A 24,314-nucleotide genomic window follows, 5' to 3' on the forward strand; every position below is an offset into this window, starting at 1 on the left:
TCCAAATGTGTTCATATTGAAAGAATTATTTGTGTTAAAACAGTGGACAGAAGGGAAAAAAATAAGAAAATGGTCTTCTGTCAAGAAATTTAAAGTACAGAGAAAGAAATGCTTTGTTATAGAATAGAGAAGAAATTAGGCAAAATATTTGCAAATATTTGAAATATTTTCTTTCCTTCAAATTCCCTTCTTACTGTCTCAGATGCTTCTGTTATAGGCAGCATGAAAAAGTCACATCCAAATATATTTTTTTCTTTAACTGAGTTGTCATTCTAAAATAAAGTAATTTACACTCTACTGATGATAGCCAAATGATTTTAAAATGACAAGATACAGAGATTTTGTAGCAGGAAATAACTATGAACTCGTTATAGGCATAGGGAGGCAAAAAAGTTGAAAGAGTTGATAAGTCAAAATTTTTGTCTTCTTGCATTGCAACGTGAGAAAGAAAGGTATTGTTACAGTTCTCATCTATCAGTTTTTGTCCTGGATGTGTCTGGTGTGGTAAATCAAAATCTGAGGCTGTAGGTTATACTCAATGTTTTTGTACCTTTCTAAATTAATTTGGAACCAAAATACCTTCTAGTTCAATGTGCTCTAATCACGAGAGCATGTTAGCAACATAACAATGCATTCCATGTTCAGTAGTAAACACACACATTTTTAATGTTCTTTAATTAGCTGTGAACTGGCAGTGGAAAATTTCCAGCAGGACTTCTCCCCACAGTTGAATGTGTTTGTTTCTGATGCTGGAATACAATAAGGGTTTGTAAGTGAAACTGAGGATTGTGCTTTGTTTGTATTTGTCTCAGTGTGTGACAAATTTTCATAAAAGTTTTTAATATGTTTTTTAAGGAGTTTCAAATCCTACAACAGAGACAACTAATTTAGGCACAGTATTATGGTGAGATATTATCATAATGGGAGCAAGTGATAATTTGGAACCATTATTTTTTGTTCCTGTTATATCCAAGGCATTTAGAATAAAGCTAGTGTTTAACAAGTGATTCTTTTGTATTTGTTCACATAATAAATTTGCAGGTTGGATTACTGGGAATTCAAATGTTGTGGACACGTGATTCAGAAGAAGCTCTACAGAATGCTAAAGAGGACAGAAAAATCATGCAAGTGACCAATGGGAGATTTCTGGAGATCTTGAATATGTTGATTAGCCAGACCACACATGATCTTTCCAAGTTTGACAGAGTGAAATTTGAAACACTTATTACCATTCATGTACATCAGCGTGATATTTTTGATGATTTGGTAAAGTACAGACTTTGATTTAAGACAACTAAGCAGTATCTTCCATAACACCTATTTTTTTCTATATTTAATCTAATTTTAATCTAAACTTAATCTAATTTTTTTAAGAAGGTCCTGCTCCTTCTCTTTTGGGATTGTGTTTGTGGTTCCTAAGGGACATACACAGAAGACAAACAAACCTACTAAAATCAACAGATTATGCCAATCCTTTCCCTGAACTTTTTAGACTCTAATAGATTATTTACATTCTTTTCTTTAGTGAGGAGTTCTATCCCTCAACACTATATCCTTCACATATTTTGATTGCTGATGGCACAAGCCTACTAGTTTCTGTGCAGCTTCCATGCCTCCATCAGATCTTTCCTGCATTGTGCCCTTTGTTCCAATGTGTTTGATGAACTCACATAATGTTTGCTAATTTCACTTGGCAGGTTAGCTGCACTACAAAAGCAATTTAAGCTGTATTTGATAACAAAGAGGTAATTATGATCGTTTCATATGATTGGGACATTTGTTAATTGGCTTAATATACATCTATAAATATTATGCAAGACATATCTACTTCAGTTTACTTCTTAGGAACTTTAACTTGAGTAATCACTCATTATTCTCATGCAAATTAGGATTTTATCCTAGCTATCAAAGATAATAAACATGAATATTAAGTTATAACATATATATTTATTTACTTTCTTTTAAGGTAAAAATGCACATCAAATCACCAACTGATTTTGAATGGTTAAAGCAGTCTAGATTTTATTTCAAGGAGGATTTCGATCAAGTCTTTGTATCCATTACAGATGTAGATTTTATTTACCAAAATGAATTCCTGGGTTGCACTGATCGTCTGGTTATAACACCTCTTACAGACAGGTTAGAAACATGGTTATATGTCATAAATACTTTTTATATATATAGTGTTTATTTAACATAATATCTTCAAAGAGAGTCATTCTGAATTAAGTCCTGTGTGGGTTAGGTCACTGATGAAATTCTTTCATATATAACCTCACTAATCATTACATCTCACCTAGTCATTCCTATAAGAGTTTTATCACTTCATAGTCTTAAAAGATTTAGTAACAGAACTGAATAATTTTAAGATTATATGGTACATTATATTTTTGCAGTATTTCTATTCTGAAGATAAGATTAGGTCAAATATTTAAACCTCTGTAACAAAGGATTCTGTAAGGGTTCCTGTCTGAAAGTCTAAGACAACCAATCACTGCCTATCTTCTTATTAGTACTGGGAAACATTTTAAATTTGTCTGTACGAATCTGGATTTTGACAAAGTCCCTTCTGAGCGTGATTGCTATTATCCCTCTGTAACCAGGCAATCAAACAACAACCATTAATTTTGTTTTAAATAAATGTGGATTACTTTTTTTGTTGTTTGTTAAAATTCTTCCTCCACATTTTCCATTCTGGAGATGTTACTTTTGGCCAAATGAGAAACTAAACAGCCAAAAGATACTTCACTTGCAAAAAGATCCCCTCAAGAAGCAACAATAAATTCCACAATACCATTGCTATTTTGTGGAATACGGGTCTGTACAGCTTTTTGGACTATCTTTATTTTCCATCTTTATTTGCCCAGAAGAGGTAGGACTGCTATTGTGAAAACTCAGTCCATTTCTGCAGTACACCACACTGCACCCAACAATCAAGTACTTTTTTTATGCAGAAAGATAAATTCTACCCTCATATTTGTCTCGACCCCAGTAGACCCTTGGGAGTAAAACCTTCATTCACTCGTGTTTCCTATCAGTTAACAGAATCACATAGAAAACATTAAGATCCTTACAGTGCAAATTTGGTGTAATATGTTGTGGTGATTAAAGCTAAATCATATCAACTAGTTATCTATTAACCTCTATTTTCTACTCTATTTAATGCTGATTAAAGACAAAAATACATTTGTTTGAGATGTACTCAATTTGAGTTTTTAGGGTTGATTTGACAGTGAAGATACCCCCTCATTTGTACAGAAACTTTGTCATTTTAATTCCTTGAGCATTACTCTGCTGTGACTTACTGTGACTGAAAATCATAGCTAAGGGTCACACGCACAGCTAAAACAGCAATCTTAAAAAAAAATAAAAAAAATTGTCTTTTAAAATTTTTTATTTTTTTTTTAAATTAATAAGGGGTCTACATGACCCCTGCCGTAATTTTCTAAAATTATGGCAGGGGTCATGTAGACTTATTCTTTTACACTTCATGATTTAGACAAATGTAACCTAACCTAATGAATTGTATAAAGATTAAGATACTGCCAAATATGATGAAGTAGCGCCATTCAACAGCAGAATCTTTTTATTATAGCTTCAAAAAGAGTTAATTACAGTTAAATTCCTTTGTGGTGTGCATTAATGTGTTAACTTACTGAATATTCACAGTTTGTAATGAACTAGATAAAGACCAGATAAATACTTTTTGGTTGTATATGTAATGTTTAAATGCCGTGTTTCATGACTTTCACCACTCTGATCTTCCTGAACTCAGTGAATTCAATGGAACTACTTTATGAAGAAGTAATGCAAGAATATAGCACGTAGTTTGTTTTTTATGTTTGCATATGCATATATATGCGTAAACATATATATGATTTGATAAATCAATATGATTTAACATTTATAGGTGCTATATAACTTTAGCTCAGGCTTTGGGAATGAACATGGGAGGAGCTCCAGCAGGACCAGCTGGAACTGGTAAAACAGAAACAACGAAAGACATGGGAAAAGCTCTGGGAAAATACGTAGTAGTCTTTAACTGCTCTGATCAAATGGACTTCAGAGGTTTGGGTAGGATTTTCAAAGGTAAGATTTCATAGAATCTTATTATGATGGAAGGGACCTCCACAGGTCATCTAGTCCCACCTCCTGCTCAGAGCAAGTGCCATTATGGCAGGTTGAAAGAACCTTATTCCTGTTGGGCTTGAGCATCTCCAAGGATAACCAAAATGATTCAGGCCCCCTGTTCAAGTATTTGACCAACCTCATGGTAAAATTTTTTGTGAACATGTTGACTTGGAATTTTCCACATTGCAATGCGTCCACTGGCTCTTCTTCCACTGTCCATCTCAGAATAGTTTGGCTCCAACTTTTCAGCTTTCAATTCTTGTGGACAGCAATAGGCTTTCCCTTTAGCTTTTCTTTTCAGGATGAAGAAACTGTTCTCTCAGCCTCTCCTACTCTGTCATATCCTCCAATCCCCTGGCCATTAGGGCAGCCACCTTCTGGACTTGTGCTGCAGTGTCTTTCCTCTGATGGAAAGCTTCAGACTGGATATGCTACAACTGCTATCTCTCAAGTGCAGAGTAGAGGCAAACACTGATTTCCTTCAACCTGCTGGATATAATCTTAATGCAACTGGGTTCATTTGTGACAAGTGCATAATTCCTATTCATGCTCTGTTGTTAAGCATGACACCCATTTCTTTTTTGCAAAACTACTTTGTAGCCAATGAGCACCAATTTTGTGTTGCTGTAATGAGTCATTCTGTCCCAGATAAATGACTTTTTAAACTTCATGAAGTCTGTCAGCTCATTTTGCTAAGCTATGGTATTATACATGTATGTATTGAGAAGGGGTGAAACTATTCAAATTTTTGTTTTGTTGTTGTTACTTGATTGTCATAACAAAGAAATAATAGTGTCATAAAAGTGTCTAAAATAATGTGTTTCTAAGCTTGAAAGTAAAAACCTGAACCCTTTTCACTACGTGAAAGTAAAAACCCTTGAAAGTAAAAACCTGAATTAAAACAAAAACAAGCAAACAACAACAACAACAACAACAAAACAACAGGATTTTGTAATGTAACATTTCAGGGCTAGTCTTTTGAAATTGTGTGTCACTTATTTTTTATTTTTTTAGATGAACAGTGTTGCTTTTTGCAGAGGAATTGAATTGCTACTTTACGATAAAAGGCTTAATTTGTGGAAAGATCAGTACCAAAGATCTGCTGAATACTCCACGTTTTCAAAAGATTTTTCAGATTTTGATTCACTATCAACCATTTTGTAGAAATCAACTAATATTAATTCAGCTTGAATATAAATATGAAAATAGTCAGGTAGACTGGAGGAATATAGGCCTTGGCCACAGGCCAATAAAATTAATTTTAATTATTTGAAGAAAAAAAAAAAAGACATAGTTCAGATATCTGAGATATGCATGAAGAAAAAAGAGGTAACAATTTTTCTGTCCCTATTTTAGGCCTTGCACAGTCTGGATCTTGGGGATGTTTTGATGAATTCAACCGAATTGAGTTGCCGGTCTTGTCCGTAGCAGCACAACAAATTTATATTATCTTAACAGCAAGAAAAGAAAGAAAAAAGCAATTCATTTTTTCTGATGGAGACTGTGTGGATTTAAATCCAGAGTTTGGAATTTTCCTAACAATGGTAAATGTTGCAATAATTCCCTAGAAGTAACAAATTATGCCATATACAAGTTAATAACATGACAAGGTGAAAATAACTTTTTTTTTTTTTTTTTTTTTTATGAATTAGGTGAAGCTGTTGCTGTAGAATTAGACTGAACTACCAGAACACAATATAAATAGTTGTTTGTGAATTGCTTGCCTTAATATTTGCTTTGATTATTCCTAAGGTTCAGTGCATTACATCCCCTCTGCTGTATTGCAATTCATTATGTAGCACACCTAAATGTTTGGCCAAACTTCACAAATTCTCTGTAAACGAAAAGCTGTAACAGTATTAATAAGAAAGCTACTGTAGGGGAAACAAAGAGGACTTTCAATTAAGCCTGGCGATACAGGAAAGATTTTTCAAGGAGATATGTTTTGTCTAATGGGCATTTTATATGCATAAATAAAAATAAAATAAGAATTTTAAAGCTGATTTACAGACCATAAATACAATGATTCTGGAATAAACTACTCCCTTTGTACTGTGGAGACAACAGGTCTTTCCAAAACCTATGCAAAAAATGATTGGACCCTTTCATTTGCTGATACAGGATGTGTCAACACATCCACAATGCTAGATGTCCAGTTTTGGCCTTCTGTGGTAGAGGTGTCCATTCTGGTCTGTGTGTCAATCCGGGATTTAGCACAGGCATTATGACAGTACTGTGTCCTGCATTCTGGGTGGCATTTATGAGATGCATTGTTCCCTTTCTTATAATGACAACTAGTGAAAAATTATTGCAATATATATCCATCAAAGATAGGTTCTAAATCTGAATGGATAATCGACAGAAAAAAAAAAAAAAAAAAAAGACATGCAAAGTGGTATAATAGAATTTTAGACAGGCAGTTACCAACCATTACTCCAAGGCTGAAACACAAACTCCTGGATTTATATGAACTTTCAGGATATTCTGTCATGTTGCCACAGGATTCCTGAGGCTTTGCAGGACCAATTCCAGTAATTTCATAGGCAGCAGGATATTTTCAAATGTATGTTTCCTAATGCCAAGGCAGATGGAAATTAAAATACTCATTTGCATGTTCAAGTGCAGGATAATAAGGAGGCCATAAATATGTTGACCACTTCTAATTTTGTAAATGTCACCTGTTTTATGTTAGAAGTATTCCTCATGTTTGCAGAAAAGTTCAGGAAAACCTCTATTAGTCAGAATTTCTTAGTCATTGATGCTATATTCCATATGACTTTGTTGTGAAGTTTTCATGTTTTAATTTTGTTGAATGTGTTATTTTTACTGCTGTTACAAAATATTCTCTGCATATTCTTGAATTATTATTAAAATTAGTTCTATCACTAAAAGAATTCCAATTTTTTATGTGATTCTTAAGCAGATGGATTCACCAACAATTAAACATTCAGTGAAAGTCTGTATTTTAAAAATAAACTTTAGACACAAGAAATATACGAAAGAACACCCTTATATTTCTTCATTGTAGACTGCTTATTATTCTTTTTTCTTGACTCTTCCTAGTTACTGAATCTTTAACATGTCAGAAGATCTACCTCTTCTGCACAATGTATAGAACTTCCTCTTCCCTGAATGCTTAAGGTTTGACCAGTGTCAGTCAAGCACGTATTTATTCTTCAGTTACCAGAAATTTATCTGTAATTACTGTTTTCCTTATGAACTATCATTTTATTAGAATTACCTTGATACTTGGTCAGTATTTCTCCTGGAAATACAGTAGAAGCAATCAACCAAGTAGATTTTATTCCATAAATTTTTAAAATTATGTTTGCTGGCTTGCATTTGCAGTTATAACACCATTATGTATAAGGTATTTAATTCATAGTTCAGCTTAAGTTTATTATGACAAGGGTATTAACTGAACAGATCTAGGCATTTGTGCTTAAATTTACTGCTCTTGAACAGTAAGAAGAATGCTGTTTTGACTGTTGTAAATAATAATGCAGTGTGTCTTCCTGTATAGAATCCTGGATATGCTGGACGTCAAGAACTGCCAGAAAATCTAAAAATTCAGTTTAGAACCGTTTCAATGATGGTTCCAGATAGACAGGTACAATTAATGAGTGAACTGAAAGAAAAAATGTTTTTATTTGACTCTTTTACTTTCCTTATCTATCTTCAGAAAAAATATTTTCTAAATATATATATATTTATTTCAGATAATCATAAGAGTTAAGCTTGCAAGTTATGGATTTATTGACAATGTGGTATTGTCTCAGAAATTCTTTGTTCTTTATAAACTTTGTGAGGAGCAGCTCACTAAGCAGGTAATGTTATGCATTCTGTTCCTCTTTGTTTTTGTGTATGTATATGTAAATGTTTTTTACATAAAACACACACTTCAGTTTTGGTTTGTGCAGTTTTTTTTTCCCGAATAATCACTTTTATGCTTCTAAAAAAAATACTGAAGTAATTAAAATATAATCCAAGCATGTTTCTATTAAAATTTGTGAACAAATAACCATGTTAATTCATGTATGTGTAGTCAGATACACACTTGTCTAATTGTTAAATATGTTAGCATTTAGTTGCGTATGTATGAAATTCTCTGCCTAAACATGGCTGTGAGGGAAAATTAACCTGGTGATGTCACTTTTCTATAAGAATTAGAGAAGTCTAGAGAAAGCATTCAGAGTTTGGAAACTGCAGGAGGAATGTCTGAAGTTCGATTTAAGTCTCAGTGCTGCTCTGCAGTGCACAGAACTGATTTCATGTGAGGTCCAGGGTTTAAGTTTCCTCAGTTGGAAAGTCCCAGTCTGGAATGGAACTATTGTTTTTTTAGAACACTGCTACAAAGAGCTAAAAAATACTTTCTATATGGGTTTGTAAATGATGAAGTCAATGAAATTTGAAGTATAAAACTTACACTCCCTCCCTTCCTGAAAATAATATTATTGTCCTTCATTTATTTTAATAGAATAATTCCTCAACAGCAACAATTCCTGTGTTAGCTACCTTTTCCAGGCAGGGTAACTACAATATAGAAGGTGGTTAGTAAGGCAAGATTTGATATACTGATGAAATAAAGCTATAGAACTCATTACTCATAAGCCTTTTTCTTCACCCTCTTGTAGGTTCATTATGACTTTGGCCTGAGGAATATCCTGTCAGTACTTAGGACTCTTGGATCTCAAAAAAGGGCCAGACCAAATGAAAGTGAATTAAGTATTGTTATGAGAGGGCTAAGAGATATGAATCTTTCTAAGCTGGTAAGAATCTAACTTAAGATTTTAGCACCGTATTATGTGCAAGACTACTAGTAATTTCTTTTACTTTCTCTCTTTTTTTTTTTTTTTTATAGAGGTTGACAAAAAAAAGCAAAAACACCCCTTTCTTTTAAAAAATGAAAAGTGATAAACATAATTAAACGCTAGTGAATGTTTATTGAACTTTAAAAAAGTGGTTAGGGTGCAATGTTCAAGTAAGTTAATATTGGTTTAGCTGTGGGTATGACATTTCACATACTGACATCTGTATAGACTGATTATTGTACTATAAATAAACTGAATAATGTGAACTAAATTAATCTTTTAAAGTATTCCTGCTCAACAATGTACGTTGCTAGTTTATACAGTTGCCAGTAATGCAAGTCCTCAAGTAATGAAGTATGCAGTGTTCAGTCCAGTTAGCACATGCATTACAATCATGTGCCAAAGATTTCTAGTTAATTGTCAGTCTGTTTCAATCAGGTTTTGCGTTATCAATTACTGTAAAAGCAATAGAAAATAAAAACAGAGTTAATATATAGACAAATGAATAGCGTGTATGCATATATCTCAGTGACTGACACCAAACAAATGTGTGAACAAAGTCTGACACCAAAACCAACCACACAAAAAAAAATGGTTGCTGCCTGTATGCCTTTAAATTGAAGACAGTATTATATGGAAACAGGAAAATGTATGTACTGAACATGGAGATTACTAGGAAGCAGAGATTCTAGTGTGTTGTAAATCCAATGTATGCATCAAATTTGTCAGTTTGATATCCAGCAGGTGTAAGAATTCTACCTTTAACACATTTTTTGAAAGGTTTTGGAGGTGTCCTTTAAGTATTAGGATTCAAAAATCATACATGTAGTGAATGTTTTAAATGTAGAATTTTGCTTCATTTTTTTTTTTTTTTTTCCAGTGATAGTGTGAGTTTTTTGGATAGACAGGGTCTTGTTTAGTTCCACCAATATAGTTACCATAAGGGCATTTGCATTGAATGGAGTGTTGTTTGTTGTAGGAATTGAAAGCACATAATCCTGGTATTTTTATGGTTCTATTTCAGAGGTATTGAATTTAGTGGTAGTGGAAATGCCTTGACAAATTTAGCATTTTTTGCTCAGGTACAGACTAAATCTATTTTATGCTTTTTTGACTTCAGGGAGTTTGCTTCTGGTGGTGTTTGATAATGCTGGGAGGAAAACTATTTAAGGCCTGGAAAAGAAAGTTATGGAAAGGTTTCTTTCCAGACAGGATGTTCTGTCCAATATATGCTGTGACTGTTGGGGGATTTTACAGATTGATTCAGTGGGAAATTTCAGATAGATAGATATCAGATAGATAGATTCAGTGGGAAATTTCTTTCAGTTTTGAATTTATTTTTTTCATGGCATGGATGACAATATCAAAATGCTATCACCTTATTGACCTATCCTGTTGGTAGTATGCATTTATGAACATAGGCATCTGTATTTAGAAAATATATTCTTACTGTTTATTATTACAGGAGAGATTAATTTTGGATTTTGGTTTCAGAAGTTTGGATAATCATTCTTTAAACACGTAATAACCTTTTTTTTTTTTTTCTTTCCAGATAGATGAAGATGAGCCTTTGTTTCTCAGTCTTATCAATGATCTATTTCCGGGGTTGCAGTTGGACAGTAGTACATATACAGAGCTACAGGCTGCAGTAGCTAATCAGATTGAAGAAGCAGGATTGATTAACCATCCACCATGGAATCTTAAGCTTGTTCAGGTAAAACCTTTTTTTTTTTTTTTTTTTTCCTAAAATCTTTTTAACAAACAGAAGTCAGAACACCATTTTAATGGTTAAATTTCTGTCTCATTTTAGGACCTGTGCTGCTAATACTGGAATAAAATAAAGGTTGTGTGTAGACCACACTAAGGAATACTAAGGGTCATTTTTTTGTTATTATTATTACTTCGTTAAATTATTCAGAAGAAACAAAAATGTTAAAGCATGTGTTAACCCAGCCTTTCCCAGATATGGTAGTGCATCTAAGCTATCTGAATGCAGAAACGAAGCACGTAAATGGCACCCTAAACACGGTTTTCTTAGGCTAGAGTAGGGATGGTAGGGTATAAGAATAGTTGGGAGGCATTTTGAAGGCCAAGGCAGAAAATAAATAGTGACAAGAAACAAAGCCAGGGCACAACTTCTGCTACATAGGGAATGAGAGCTAAAAGACCTATCACAGGGCAAAGGAAAAAAAAGAGGTGTGTATTCATGACTTAAATACGTTTCTGTAATGAAGGATGGTCTTCATGATGGGTTTGAGCAGACATTATAGGAAATAAAGACTCAAACCTTATGTGAGAAAGAACCTGTATTATTGGGTAATCATTCATCTTAGCCATATTGGGTTAAAAGAGATAAAATATGTGTAGAAGCCTCAGGCAGTCTTAGTGTATGCTATGACAACCTTATTTAAAGCTATGACAAGGCTAAGTATACAAGTGAGCATGCAGTAGGTACTGTAAAATGAAAGAACCAAAAAGCAGAAGATTACTAAGGTATTCTGAAAAATTAATTATTTTTGATTTTGAAATATTTATAAGACATTATGTTCAATAAACTAATGAATTAACGGTTAGACCATGATTTTGGATTATGGTAATTTTTTGTTTAGTGTGGGTTAATCGTATGGCATGTTGCTGATTAATGGGTATGTAGTTATTTAATAGGAAGGCCTTGAAGTGCTTGTTCATAGGCTGTACAGTTTTCATACACAAAAACGTGCAGGAAGTGCTGTGCCTATGTTTATTTCATACACTCAAGATGTTTTAGCACTTTACTGCTTACTTATTTGTGTGTTAAATGTTTTGCTACTATTCTTTTTTTTTTTCCTTTTGAGTGATACAGAAAATCCTTTTTAAAATCTGGTTAAAAAAATAAAGTGTTGAGTTGCTTTGAATATGTTAGGCAAGATTTAGTTCGATAAACTGTTTCAGAGTAAACTTGGTGCTTTAAATATTAGGACAATTCCACAACACACTACAAATCAAAAAACACAGGCTGGTTTCAGTTCTGAGCACATAATGCTCTATGATAGTCAGTGATTATAAATATATTAGACAAACATATTAAATGCAAGCCAAAATCTTCCAAAAGCTTATTTCTCAAAACATTTTGATTTTTAATAGTTGTATGAAACTTCTCTAGTACGTCATGGATTGATGACACTTGGACCTAGTGGATCTGGAAAAACAATGGTCATAACCATATTAATGAGAGCAATGACAGAATGTGGACAACCTCATAGAGAAATGCGAATGAATCCCAAAGCTATAACAGCTCCTCAGATGTTTGGGAAACTAGATGCTGCAACTAATGATTGGACAGATGGAATATTTTCTACACTGTGGAGGAAAACACTGAAAGCTAAAAAGGGTATGTAAATACTTTGTGTGGGGTGTCATAAAAATACCTCTTGAATTACATATTGAAAACAGAATCTTGAATTTGCAGATGTGGCTAAGTCCTTTCTTGAAAACAGCTATAGAGAACATAGCCAATGTTACAATTCACTTCTCAAGAAAGGGCAAGAGTTTAAAAAAAAAAAAAAAGTTTCAATATTATATCTATAAAACAACTGTTTGTTTCCTTGCCACTCTAGTTCTATAGTGCAGATTGAGGCTGCAGATGGAGACTTGGAGGCTGATAAAATACAGTGAAGATTTACTTATAGAATCATAGAATCATTAAGGTTGGAAAAGACTTTAAAGAAAGGGAATTCCTCTAGGGAACCTTCCCAAAAGGAGGTTCTTTTCTAAAAAAGGAAATGTTGAACTGTTTGGTTTTCGGTCTTTGACATTGAAATGGGTTTACATAGCAAGTAGCAAGGGATCTGTAGGGCTGATCTATATGACAAGAAGCCAGGGACTGTACTGTGCTGGACGTGGCCAGTTTTATCTGGAAAAGAACCACCACGGGACACGGCTGAGCCTATCAGTGAAAATAGTGGTGTCTTTGTAGTAACCCATATAAGAAAGGGCAAAACACTGCTCAGGCTGTGAGGAAGAAAAAGTAAGAGAAGCAATCCTTTGAGCACCAAGGTCGATGAAGTAGGGACAGACACCAGAGCAGATATTCTGTGCAGCGCAATGGAGAGGACCATGCCAGAGCACACTGCAAGTGGATATGCTCTGAAGGAACTGCAGCCCATGGAGAACCCATGTTAGAGCAAATTTTCTTGAAGAACAAGAAGGATCCATTGCAAGGATCCACATTGGAACGGGGTGAAAGTGTGAGGAGGAAGGAGTGGCAGAGAGGAGCTGTTATGAACTGATCACAACCCTCATGATCTGTATGGCATACATGTATATTTATGGCATACATGTATGCCATACAGATGATGGTGGAGGAAGGAAGAAGAGTTAAATGGGTTGGGAAGGAAGGAGTGAAGTTGAGCATGGACTAGAAAGAGGGTGGAGGGTTGGAGGAAAAGTTTTTTTCTTTGTTTTTTTGTCTTTCTTTCTCATCATCCAATTCTATATTAATTGGCAATAAATTAGAATAGTTCAGCTGAAAGGGGCCTAGAAAGATTGAGTCCCACTGCCTGACCAATTCACGGCTAAAAGAAGTTTAAACATTTTATTAAAGGTGCTTGAGCATCCTCACAGTAAAGACATTTTTCCTAATGTCCAGTCTGAACCTTCCCTAGCACAGCTCCATGCAGTTCCTAAACATCCGGTCATTAGTTCCCAGAGAGAAGAGGCCGACACCTCTCTCTCCATTTCCCTTCCTCAGGAAGTTGTAAAGAGCAATAAGTTTGCCCCTGAGCCTTCTTTTTTTCAAACCAAAGTGTCCTCAGCCCTTCCTCATATGACCTATCTTCTGGCCCTTCTAACAACTTTGTTGTCCTCCTCTAGAAGAATTCGAGTATCTTAATATCCTTTCTATAAATAGTAATTTTATAAATTAATTTTCCCCAAGTCACATCTATTTTTCATGATGGCAGTTGGCAAGTGATCTCTATCTTTACCTCGACCCATGAGCATTTTCATCTTATTTTCTCCCCCTGTTCTGTTGAGGAGGGAGAGTGACAAAGTGGTTGTCTGGGTGTCCAGCAGCCAGAACAGGCAATCTCACCAGAGATGTACATTATAAAGATATAAAAAAAGCCCTCATTTGCTTCTTTCAAAAATGGTATCTTAACTGGGTGTACAACACATATAGTAATGAGTATGTGTGGAGACAGCAGAATTTACAGTAAGCAAAATTTATTTTTATACATTATTTAAGTACTGAGGTATTTTTCATGTTCTTTGAGCATGAGGATATGAACCATGTATTTTTTTTTCCAGGTGAAAATGTGTTTTTGATTTTAGATGGTCCTGTAGATGCAATCTGGATTGAGAATCTAAATTCAGTTTTGGATGATAACAAGACCCTCACTCTAGCAAATGGAGATCGTATTCCTATGTCCCCTACATGTAAGCTGTTATTTGAAGTCCACAACATTGAGAATGCCTCTCCAGCCACAGTTTCTCGAATGGGTATGGTCTATATCAGTTCCTCTGCCCTTAGCTGGAGACCGATATTGCAAGTAAGATTATCGTTGCTGGCTACTCCTAATTTTACCTTGTTATATATTTATACAGAAGAATAATGTGGATGTTTTTCAGGCATGGCTGAAAAAACGTTCTCCTCAAGAAGCTGAAGTTTTACAAAGTTTGTATGATAGAATATTTGAACCAGCATATACATACATGAAACTAAACCTTAATCCCAAAATGGAGCTTCTGGAATGTAACTACATTATGCAGGTAAAACAAATACTGTGTAAGTCTGTATGAATTGACATAGTAAGTGTGGAAAAATAGCAAAATGGACATTTGATTACAATAAAATTTCATTTGAAAAAATTGTTTCTGACATAGGAAACCACAACCTCAGTATTTGTTTCTTAGGGAATACAAGAGGAACTGTTAGGGATATGCAAAATAAACTTTTGCTTCTCCTTATTGCTTTCTCTATAGGTTAGTCTTCTGTTGACTGGAATTTGCAAGCTTTAGATGGTTTTCAGAAGTATATGTTTTTTAAGCTTGTGGTCTCATTCCAATTCTTTAAATATCAAATATATTGCTGTAAGGGTCAGACCAACCCTACTGGTACTGTCAGCAGAGACAGCAAAGAATAACTCTAATTATCTTTTTATCTAGATATAGTAGCTATGATTCTGTCAGTCAACGTTTCCAAGTTCAGCATAATAATTTTTGCTTCTCCCTTCCTATTAATTGCAATTCTTCCTTGAGTGGGATCAAATCAGTTTTTTATTATCAACAAGAATTATTTGCTTGGCAGATCTTGCAAAATTGCAAGTCCTATACTGCATGTCTCCAGCTGATTTGTTTATGAATCAGTTGTCACGTGCAGATTCTAAGTCTCCAGAGTCTGCATTTGTCCATGTAATCTCAGCTTTATGCTGACTGTCTCATAAAAAAAAAATGACTTTGAATAAGAGAGTGACTTTGAATAAGAGAGTAGACAAGGTAATATTTTGGCTAACACTACAATTAATATTAAAGTACCCAATTAGAACCTGGTATCTCTTTACTGTCCATTAGGGATTTAGCTTCAGATGTTCAATAGTTGGAAGTATTTTGCAGCAAATTAATAACCACAATTGATACTGCAAGATTAACTATGTGCAGTATACAGTGGAATTAAGTTATCTACCACAGGCAGAAACTATGTAATTCATTTATTTATGATGACAAAAAAAGTAGATGTGTTCTCCATAATTTTTCTACAGAGAGAGCATCTTTTTTTTTTCTTCTGCATTTTTTATCTGTGAGACCTTTGACTGAATTCATGTTGTGTTCCTGGAAAACACATGGGGCTAGAAGTTTCTATGTGTGTTTTTTATTTATTTTATTTTTTTAGTGTTAATTGCTTGCACTTCCTGAACAGGGAAATATTTCCCTGATTTAACCTGTATTCAGTATTTCTTCCTGTGATGCAAATCTCTAGTTTCTTTCACAGGTGTCATGGTAAATAACCCACACCAGATCTCCATGCTGGTGCTTACCTGAGATCTAGTGAGATCAGACCCTTTTACACTGCTTGATAACTTGATGCATTCAGACACTCATTTGCTTCCCCCCTCTAGTATTATGTTCAGTTCCTCTTCCCAGCAGGGATTTTGCCCTTGTTGTGGGAGGCTCCAGCAAAAAGTCTCATTAGTTCTGTGCTGAGCAGCCACTTGCAGCTACCAGGACTGGGCATTACTTGACAAAGATCCCCTGGCATTATTCAGCTTTTTCTCTCTGATCTCTACAGGATCTTTCCCCACTTCCAAGTTCTTTCCTCCAGCCATAATCTCAATTTCCTTCTTTCTTCACTCCCTTTGTTCCAAGACTACTACTTCTTTTTGGGAACCGTTTTTTGTTGTTGTTGTTGTTTGTTTGTTTGTTTTTCTTCACCTACCACCTCTTCTTCCCCAAACTTCAAGGTCCTACTTTTCCCATAAATGGTCTAAGATGCACTGTACCTGATCAGCCTCCTGACTGGTGCATCTACCTCATGTCTTTTTACTAATTGCAGGATTCAGGATATTCCAATTTTGTTTAGCCCGGATGTTATCAAAAATTACACCCCAGATCAGTTGCAGATAGCAGACTTGCACCTGAGAGTTCAGAAATCAAGTTTTGAATGTTCACCCACTCATACACATGTACCTGATTATCTGGTTTTTGTTAGCATTCACTGTTAAAGGTGTTTTTCATTCGTTTGCCCCAATCCTAACAGTATAATTACCTTATAATAGTATTATGTAAAAGTGATTCCACTGTTGCCTTTCTTGTAATTTCCACTGTCTTTGATTTTCTAACTATATATATTCTACTGTTGATCCTAGATTTTTTTTCTGCTGTTTTTACTTTTATATTTGAGTTCTGACTGTTCACCTTCTTCTGACCCACCTCATTACATTGACAAATAAAATTTACCTTAGAAGATTCATGTAGTTTTTGTTTAGGGATATCCTATATTATAAGCCTATTGGAAAAGTCAATTAACTTGTAGCTAAGGATGGTCTGATTGATACTGTCTGCCTGAAGGAGCAAAGGTCTTCAATGGAGTTCTTTACCAGATTTTCATGTAACTAAGCAGTCATAGCAGAAGACAGACAGTTATTTACAGCTAAATAATTGGTCACATGAAAGAAAATCATTTATTAAAGTAAAGGATCAGTTTTTACAAAGGAGAGACGTTACCTCTGGTCCTGAGGTACCCGTGCAGGGATTAGTTCTGTTCAAAATGTTCATTAAAAACTTGGAAAAGTTGTAGGTGAAGAAGTTTACTGATGACACTAAATTACTGAGGGTGGTAAGGACAAAACAGCTAACCATGAAGAACTATAGACAGACTTTATGAGACTGAATAAATAGGTAATAAAATGGCAAATGAAATTCATGAAGGGGCTTGCACAGGATAAAACAAACTGTTCAATGCCATATATAGCACACCTATGGAACATCTTGCCAAAGGGTGTTATGGATGGCAAAAGTGTATGTACATTCAAGACCAATCCTGATACTTTCATGGTAGAAAAATATATAGAGGACTAATAAACCTAGAAAAAGTGTATTTGGTACAGAAAGACATTGCACAGATTACCAGCAGGAAGTACCACTGTCAGTATTACTGCAACCCAAGTACCACTGGGACATATCATATTTTTTGTTTGTATTTAGTGTTCAAAAAGTGTCCACTTGGTATTTTCATCTGACTTGTTACAACCTTTGTAGTATTTACAGTTTATCTGTTTTCTTAAAAAAAAAAATATATATATATATATATTGCTACAGAATACTGCTAAGAGCCAACGCATCATGTAAAAATTTGCAATTGTGCATATATGTAAGGGGACAAACAGATTATGTTCAGATAAAGTGGGACAAAGCCTGTATCTGCAATAATTAGATAATCATCTATCATAATTAGATATCAATCATCTCCCAAAGAAAAGTAGTGGCATTATTTTAAAGTTATTAACTATAATTGATATTGGTTAATCATCTTTTTTAAACTGAGTTTTAAATTAATCAAAAGTATTCTAACTATTTATGTCCTTATATATTATATATGTGTATATATATGTATATGTATACATTACTACATTACTTCCTACTTCAGTATGAGATTGAGATCCAAGATAGCATAAAGAATACTAATTCCAGAAGCTGACTGAAAGTCTGATTCTCTGTTAGAAAGAAATATTTTGAAGTAATGTGTTCGATGCTGATTTGTACAGAAAGGGAATATGAGTGACATTCTGTAAGACAGTCAAAATAAACATCTGGTTTTGTGAGTGATGACATAGATAGCAAGTTACTGGATTTCTGGAATCCAGTTCCTTAAAAACAGAGGGTAGCAATCATAAAATTGGATATTTAGAAGGTTTTTGTTTTTTTGTTTGCTTTTTTTTTTTTTTTTTTTTTTACACAAAATGGAAGTTAATGTGCTATATGCAACATTTGAATATAATTCAAATGAATACATTGGAAAGTAACTGAAAATTCTTCCATGCTTAACAGAATTTTAATGTAAGAGATGCTTTGAGGAATTTTCAGAATTGAGGAGGCACATACATTATAATATTTAATTAAGGCCATCTAGTTTTGGAGTTCTGAATATCCCACTAGGTATTATAAATACCCTTAAAATGTTGTTCTGTTACTGTAGATCTTAAGTTACATTATCAGGTAGGCATAATTTAAAAGGATATTTAACTAGCAAAGCACTTAAGTAATTTTGAAAATGTTGTCCAGGTTTATATAAATATAAACACATAAATTAATAATAATGAATGATAATTGATAATAATGAATTAATAATTAATAATAGATTATATATCCTTAATCTATTTTCTTGAGTTTGTAGTTCTGAATTTTTTATTATTCTTTGGTAAATCTGTATTTTCAATTTATAATTTAAAGTTTGAATACATATAAATAATGCATATAAAGGTAAGTATGTACGTGTAAAAATAAAAAATGATTATGTAATATTTTCTTAATGCATAATATTTTAAAATATTTTCAGTCTATTAATCTTCTGGAGGGCTTGATTCCATCGAAGGAAGAAGGTGGTTTATCAACTATATCTCATCTGCATAAATTGTTCTCCTTTGGAATAATGTGGAGTTTAGGTGCCCTTCTGGAGTTGGATAGCAGAGATAAACTTGAAGCCTTCATTAGAGCTCATGATAAAAAATTAGATTTGCCAGAAATTCCCCCTGGCACAAGTCAAACGATGTACGAATTTTATGTTACTGATTACGGTAAGAAAAAGCATTGGCAGTCGTTTTTTATACTGGCATTTTAAAACTGAATATAGCTCATTTGAAATTTAAAGTTACTTATTTAGACCAAGTTCTTTGGTAATTGAAGCACATATTTTGACAGTACAGTAATAACACAGATTCTCTACGGCTTTTCAATGGCCATGGCTTTTTAATGGCTTTTCAGCTTTGTCAAGGTGAGATGTTAGAAACCAAGAATGAGTGTTCATTGGTAGTATTTTCTTCCTTTGTTTCTAGTTTCATTCGCACTTTTTTTTTTTTCTATTAACTATAGTTAAACAGTCTATAATTTTGGGGTAATTTCTACTTAAGCTGTTCTAGCCTAAATTATTTTGATGTTTATATTTAATATCCTCACAGCTAGATTATTTTTTTGTTATATATTTAATCCAATTTAAATTCTACTTCATAATCATTGTTTATCCATGTCTGATGATCAGCAATAAATCTTAAATTTTATGGCTTCAAATAGTGTCATATTTTCCAGAAATAATTTATAGTTTAAATTACACACAAAACAAAATTTGTAAAGAACTTATTGTTCTTTCATATTATTTTCTCACATTAATGCATCTATTTCTCATTTATCCAAATCTAGATTATTTTGCAAGCAATGTTGATTTAGTGTATACACACACAATCCATATTTTCACATTCTATACCTTTTCACCAATAAAGTAAGAACAAGATCCCAGGTAAACATTATTTTGGCCTTTTTATTTAGGTAGCTACCTGTAAATTTAAGTAGGACATATAGATTTATTTTTTTTTAATTTATTTTATTCATTTTTTGTCATTTCAGGTGACTGGGAACACTGGAGTAAAAATGTTCAGGAATATGTTTATCCAACAGATAGTGTCCCAGACTACGCATCTATTCTGGTTCCAAATGTTGACAATGTCAGAACACAGTTTTTGATAAACACAATTGCAAAGCAAAACAAAGTAAGTGCAGGATTATATATTTTTGTGTATATAAATAGAAATATAAAGTAATTGGAGAATTGGAGTTGTAATCATCGTTCACATTCTCTGTCTGTAGCCGTGGTTTGTCAGCTGTATCATTATTGCTCTATTTCTGTTTCCTTGACGTGACTTGCCCGGAGGGGAAGACCTATGAGGAACGGCTGAGGGCACTGGGCCTGGTCAGCCTGGAGAAGAGGAGGCTGAGGGGGGACCTCATTGCAGTCTACAACTTCCTCGTTGAGGAGGAATGGAGAGGCGGCTGACATATTCTCTGTAAACACCAGTGATAGGACCCATGGGAATGGTGTTAAGCTGAGGCAGGGGAAGTTTAGGCTGGACATCAGGAAGAGGTTCTTCACTGAGAGGGTGGTTGCACACTGGAACAGGCTCCCCAGGGAAGTGGTCACTGCACCGAGCCTGACTGAATTTAAGAAGTGATTGGGCTGTGCACTTAGCCACATGGTCTAAACTTTCAGGCAGACCTGTGCGGTGCCAGGAGTTGGACTTGATGATCCTTGTGGGTCCCTTCCAACTTGGGATATTCTATGATTCTATGACTTCTCTATACTTATTTCTGCTCTGAGAGAAAGAAAAAAAGAAAAAAAAAAAAAAAGAAAAAAAAAGAGTTAAATATCCATTTAATAAGGTATTTTTTTCTCATAGAAGTTTAACTCCAACAACACATCATTTTACTTGGAGAAAGACATAAACCTTTTCCCTGGTCATTACACCATATTCCTCTTTCCGGTTTATGCTTTCTTGAATAGACAAATAAGGATAATAGACTTCACAAGTCAGTTTATGATAAACATGAAATTACTAACCTTTACTGTATTTGTTTCCTCTCAGTAGGAAAACCGTAGTTAATACCAACAGCCATGACTACAGAAAAGGAGATAATACTTATACAGATTATACCAGTAAGGTCCAATCATGGGCCACAGGCCACATCAAACAATAGTTATTTAATACATATATAGGCCTATTTGTCCAGTGGAAAATCTGCAAAAACAAACCAACTACCACCACTACCACCACCAAAACTGTTTGCATTACACAGTGGTGTTAAGAGCACTAGCAGCCTTCCATGGAAACGTGCCAATCTGTGAGGTACAAGTCAGTATACTCCCATATCGGTATCTAGAACCAATATTAGAAATACCACAAGTGTATGAGCCAGTGCTGGAACTTGGCTTTTCTGTGAAATTATGGGATTTGGACACAAAACCTTTTACTTGGGTTTGATGAAACTGTTCCAGAGGCCATAATTTGGCTCTCCCTTTGATCAGACTATAAAAACGCACAAAATCTTGATATTTAGAAACACGGTAAATCTCCGAAGGTCAATGCCTCAGAAGATACTTGTGGTGGTTTTACCCTACAGGGCAGCTGAGCTCCACCACAACTGCTCTCTCACTCCCCCTCCTCAAAGGAAAAGGGGGAGAAAATACAATGAAAAGGGCTCAGGGGTTGAGATAAGGACAGGGAGATCACTTGCCGATTGCTGTCATGGGCAAAACAGACTCAGCATAGGAAGATTAATATAATTTATTGCCTTTCACTAGAAGATGAGGCAGTAAGAACTAAAATCAAACTAAAAACAGCTTCCCCCCATCCACCCTCTTCCACCTCCTTCCCCTGAGCAGTGCAGGGGAATGGGGAGTGGGGGGTGAAGTCGGTCCCTGGCTCTTCTTCTCCACTGCTCCTTCATGGTCACTCTGCCCCTGCTCCACTTGGGGTCCCTCCCATGGGATGCCATCCTTCCCAAACTGAGCCTGTGGGGGCTGCCCACAGAACTTCAAGAACTGCACACACATGGCTCCATACCACAGGGTCCATCCCCCAGGAGCAAACTGCTCCAGCACGGGTCCCCCACGGGCAGCAGCTCTCCCCAGACCCCTGTTCCTGCGTGGGCTCCTCTCCACAGGCTGCAGCTCCGGCCCGGGGCCTGCTCCTGCTGGGGCTCTCCATGGGCCATAGCTTCCTCCAGGCCACATCCACCTGCTCCACTGGGGGCTCCTCCACAGGCTGCAGCGTGGAGATCTGCTCCATGTGGGACCCATGGGCTGCAGGGGGACAGCTTGCTCCACCAGGGGCCTCTCCACAGGTAGCAGGGGAACTTCTGCTCCAGCACCTGGAGCACCTTCTGCCCACTTTCTCCACTGACCTTTCTGTCTTCAGGGTTGTTTCTCACTCCTGTCTTCCAGCTGTTGTTGCGAAGCAGACTTTTTTCCCCCTTCTTACATTTGCTCTCCCAGAGGTACAACCAACATCACTTACTGGCTCAGCTCTGGCCAGCAGCAGATCCCTTTTGGAGCCAACTAGAGCTGACTCTGATCTGACCTCTAAAATATCTGTATTAAAGTATCTCTTTTAGCAATTGTTTAATTGGTTTCAGAACAATACCAGGAAGAAAGAATTATCCTATCACGAGCATATGTTAAAAATGAACCAAAGATTACATTCAGATTAGACGTTCGAGACTGCTTTCCATCATAAAAAGGCCTTCCAAGGGTCATACACTGCTAGAGATTGCTACAGCAGTCTGCAGTGAGTGTGTTAGAAAGTAGAAGGCACTAAGCTACAGAGAGGAAAAAAAATAAAATAAATAAATAAAGTAAACTCTCTAGTACATTCTCACTTTAATCCTTTCTATTTTGACTCAATAACTAATTTATGTTGGAGAATTGAGATGGGATGAAAGTACATACTGTATCACTGCATATGGAGACATAGCAAAACTACCAGAATAAGATATCCTTCAAAATTAGGCACAGAAAGTATCCCTTTTTCTAAAATAATTCTGTTATGCATACTTAGTTAATAGTTTTGATATAGTTTTTGATTTGCCTGCAAATGTCTATTGCAGGCAGTTTTGCTCATAGGAGAACAGGGGACTGCAAAGACTGTCATGATTAAGGCATACTTGAAAAAGTATGATCCAGAAGAACATTTGTCAAAATGTCTGAACTTTTCATCTGCCACAGAACCATTTATGTTTCAGGTAAAAATATAAGTTTTGCAAATCTTGTTTATTTTGTCCTAGCTAAATATTTAAGTGTACTTAATTCTAATGATAAAATAAGTGATGTAGAAATAAAGTTTAAAGGAACCTTTTTTTCTCTACATCCCTTAAAAACTTCAGAAAATTCTATTAAAATTATTTTTTTTCAGAGCAGAATAAAATACGTTCACTCATATAGATGCATGATTACTGAGTGCTTTTTCTTTATGTAATTCTAAGAATCAATTTTTTAGTATTTTTCTTTTTTTTCTGAAAATTCTTAATTTCTCTTTAGACTAATGATTTTTTTTATAATGCATCATTTTTTGCCGATTCAGTAGTTTTTAATCATATATATATAGTTTAATAAAAAAAAAAAAAAAAAAAAAAAACAGATCATCTTATTTCTCCTCAGTTCAGGAGTGACCAGCACTGGAACTTTATAAAATTTCCCTTTCCTAAAAGAACTGCAAAAAATCCATATAAATAGACACAAATACTACAGATAGCTTTTCAAGTGGTAGAAAGGATGATATATACCACAGCACTATGATTCAATACTATTTTGCTAGGATGTGATCCTGTAAGTTTAGTTGGCTTCATTACCTCTTGAAAGCAATGAATTCATGGTGAGAATGCTCTGGTAGGAGAGTAATCATCGGGGAAGATTTTGTAATTGAAAAGCCTGCTCATGAAGCAGATTTTACAAATTCCATCCCCAAATCCAGTATTTGTTTTTAAGAAGCTAATTCAAAATGGTATAAAGAAAATGGGGAGAAATCATAATTTCAATCACACTCTCACTCTCTCTTTTTTTGTTTTTTTTAAAAAAATTGCAAACTCATAGAACAGCTGCTGGGCTTTTCTGTTATGTGTAAGATGTCTGGCCATGCTGTATATATTAAACTATGAAGCAAAATAAGGCAGGCATCCTTTCATGCATGCAAGATTAATTGAACAGTCACTATCTTTGTCTCAGTGTCCTTCACTTAGTATATTATGGGTTCCTCCTGTCTGGTACAGAGACACTATGAAAGGAACTTATTGTGCCTTGTCTCTGCTATAGTCCTGTGATACCTCAGAAGATACACTTTTTGTTTTCAGCTAGCTAGC

The 24,314-nt window shown here is 34.9% G+C and overlaps 1 protein-coding gene across 1 annotated transcript in view; it reads left to right on the forward strand.

Moving 5' to 3' along the window:
* Positions 1-24,314, forward strand: part of LOC140002139 (dynein axonemal heavy chain 8-like) — a 135,855-nt gene that overhangs the window by 60,383 nt on the left and 51,158 nt on the right. Inside the window, exons 43-56 of the mRNA XM_072035706.1 lie at positions 1,042-1,266; positions 1,967-2,139; positions 3,911-4,089; positions 5,488-5,675; positions 7,655-7,741; positions 7,851-7,958; positions 8,766-8,900; positions 10,495-10,656; positions 12,066-12,312; positions 14,229-14,470; positions 14,550-14,690; positions 18,973-19,210; positions 20,034-20,176; positions 23,067-23,201. Of these exons, the coding sequence (XP_071891807.1) occupies positions 1,042-1,266; positions 1,967-2,139; positions 3,911-4,089; positions 5,488-5,675; positions 7,655-7,741; positions 7,851-7,958; positions 8,766-8,900; positions 10,495-10,656; positions 12,066-12,312; positions 14,229-14,470; positions 14,550-14,690; positions 18,973-19,210; positions 20,034-20,176; positions 23,067-23,201 (2,403 nt within the window). The remainder of the gene's footprint in view (positions 1-1,041; positions 1,267-1,966; positions 2,140-3,910; positions 4,090-5,487; positions 5,676-7,654; positions 7,742-7,850; positions 7,959-8,765; positions 8,901-10,494; positions 10,657-12,065; positions 12,313-14,228; positions 14,471-14,549; positions 14,691-18,972; positions 19,211-20,033; positions 20,177-23,066; positions 23,202-24,314) is intronic.

Source organism: Anas platyrhynchos, chromosome 3 (assembly GCF_047663525.1).
Source record: "Anas platyrhynchos isolate ZD024472 breed Pekin duck chromosome 3, IASCAAS_PekinDuck_T2T, whole genome shotgun sequence".
Lineage (NCBI taxonomy): Eukaryota > Metazoa > Chordata > Aves > Anseriformes > Anatidae > Anas > Anas platyrhynchos.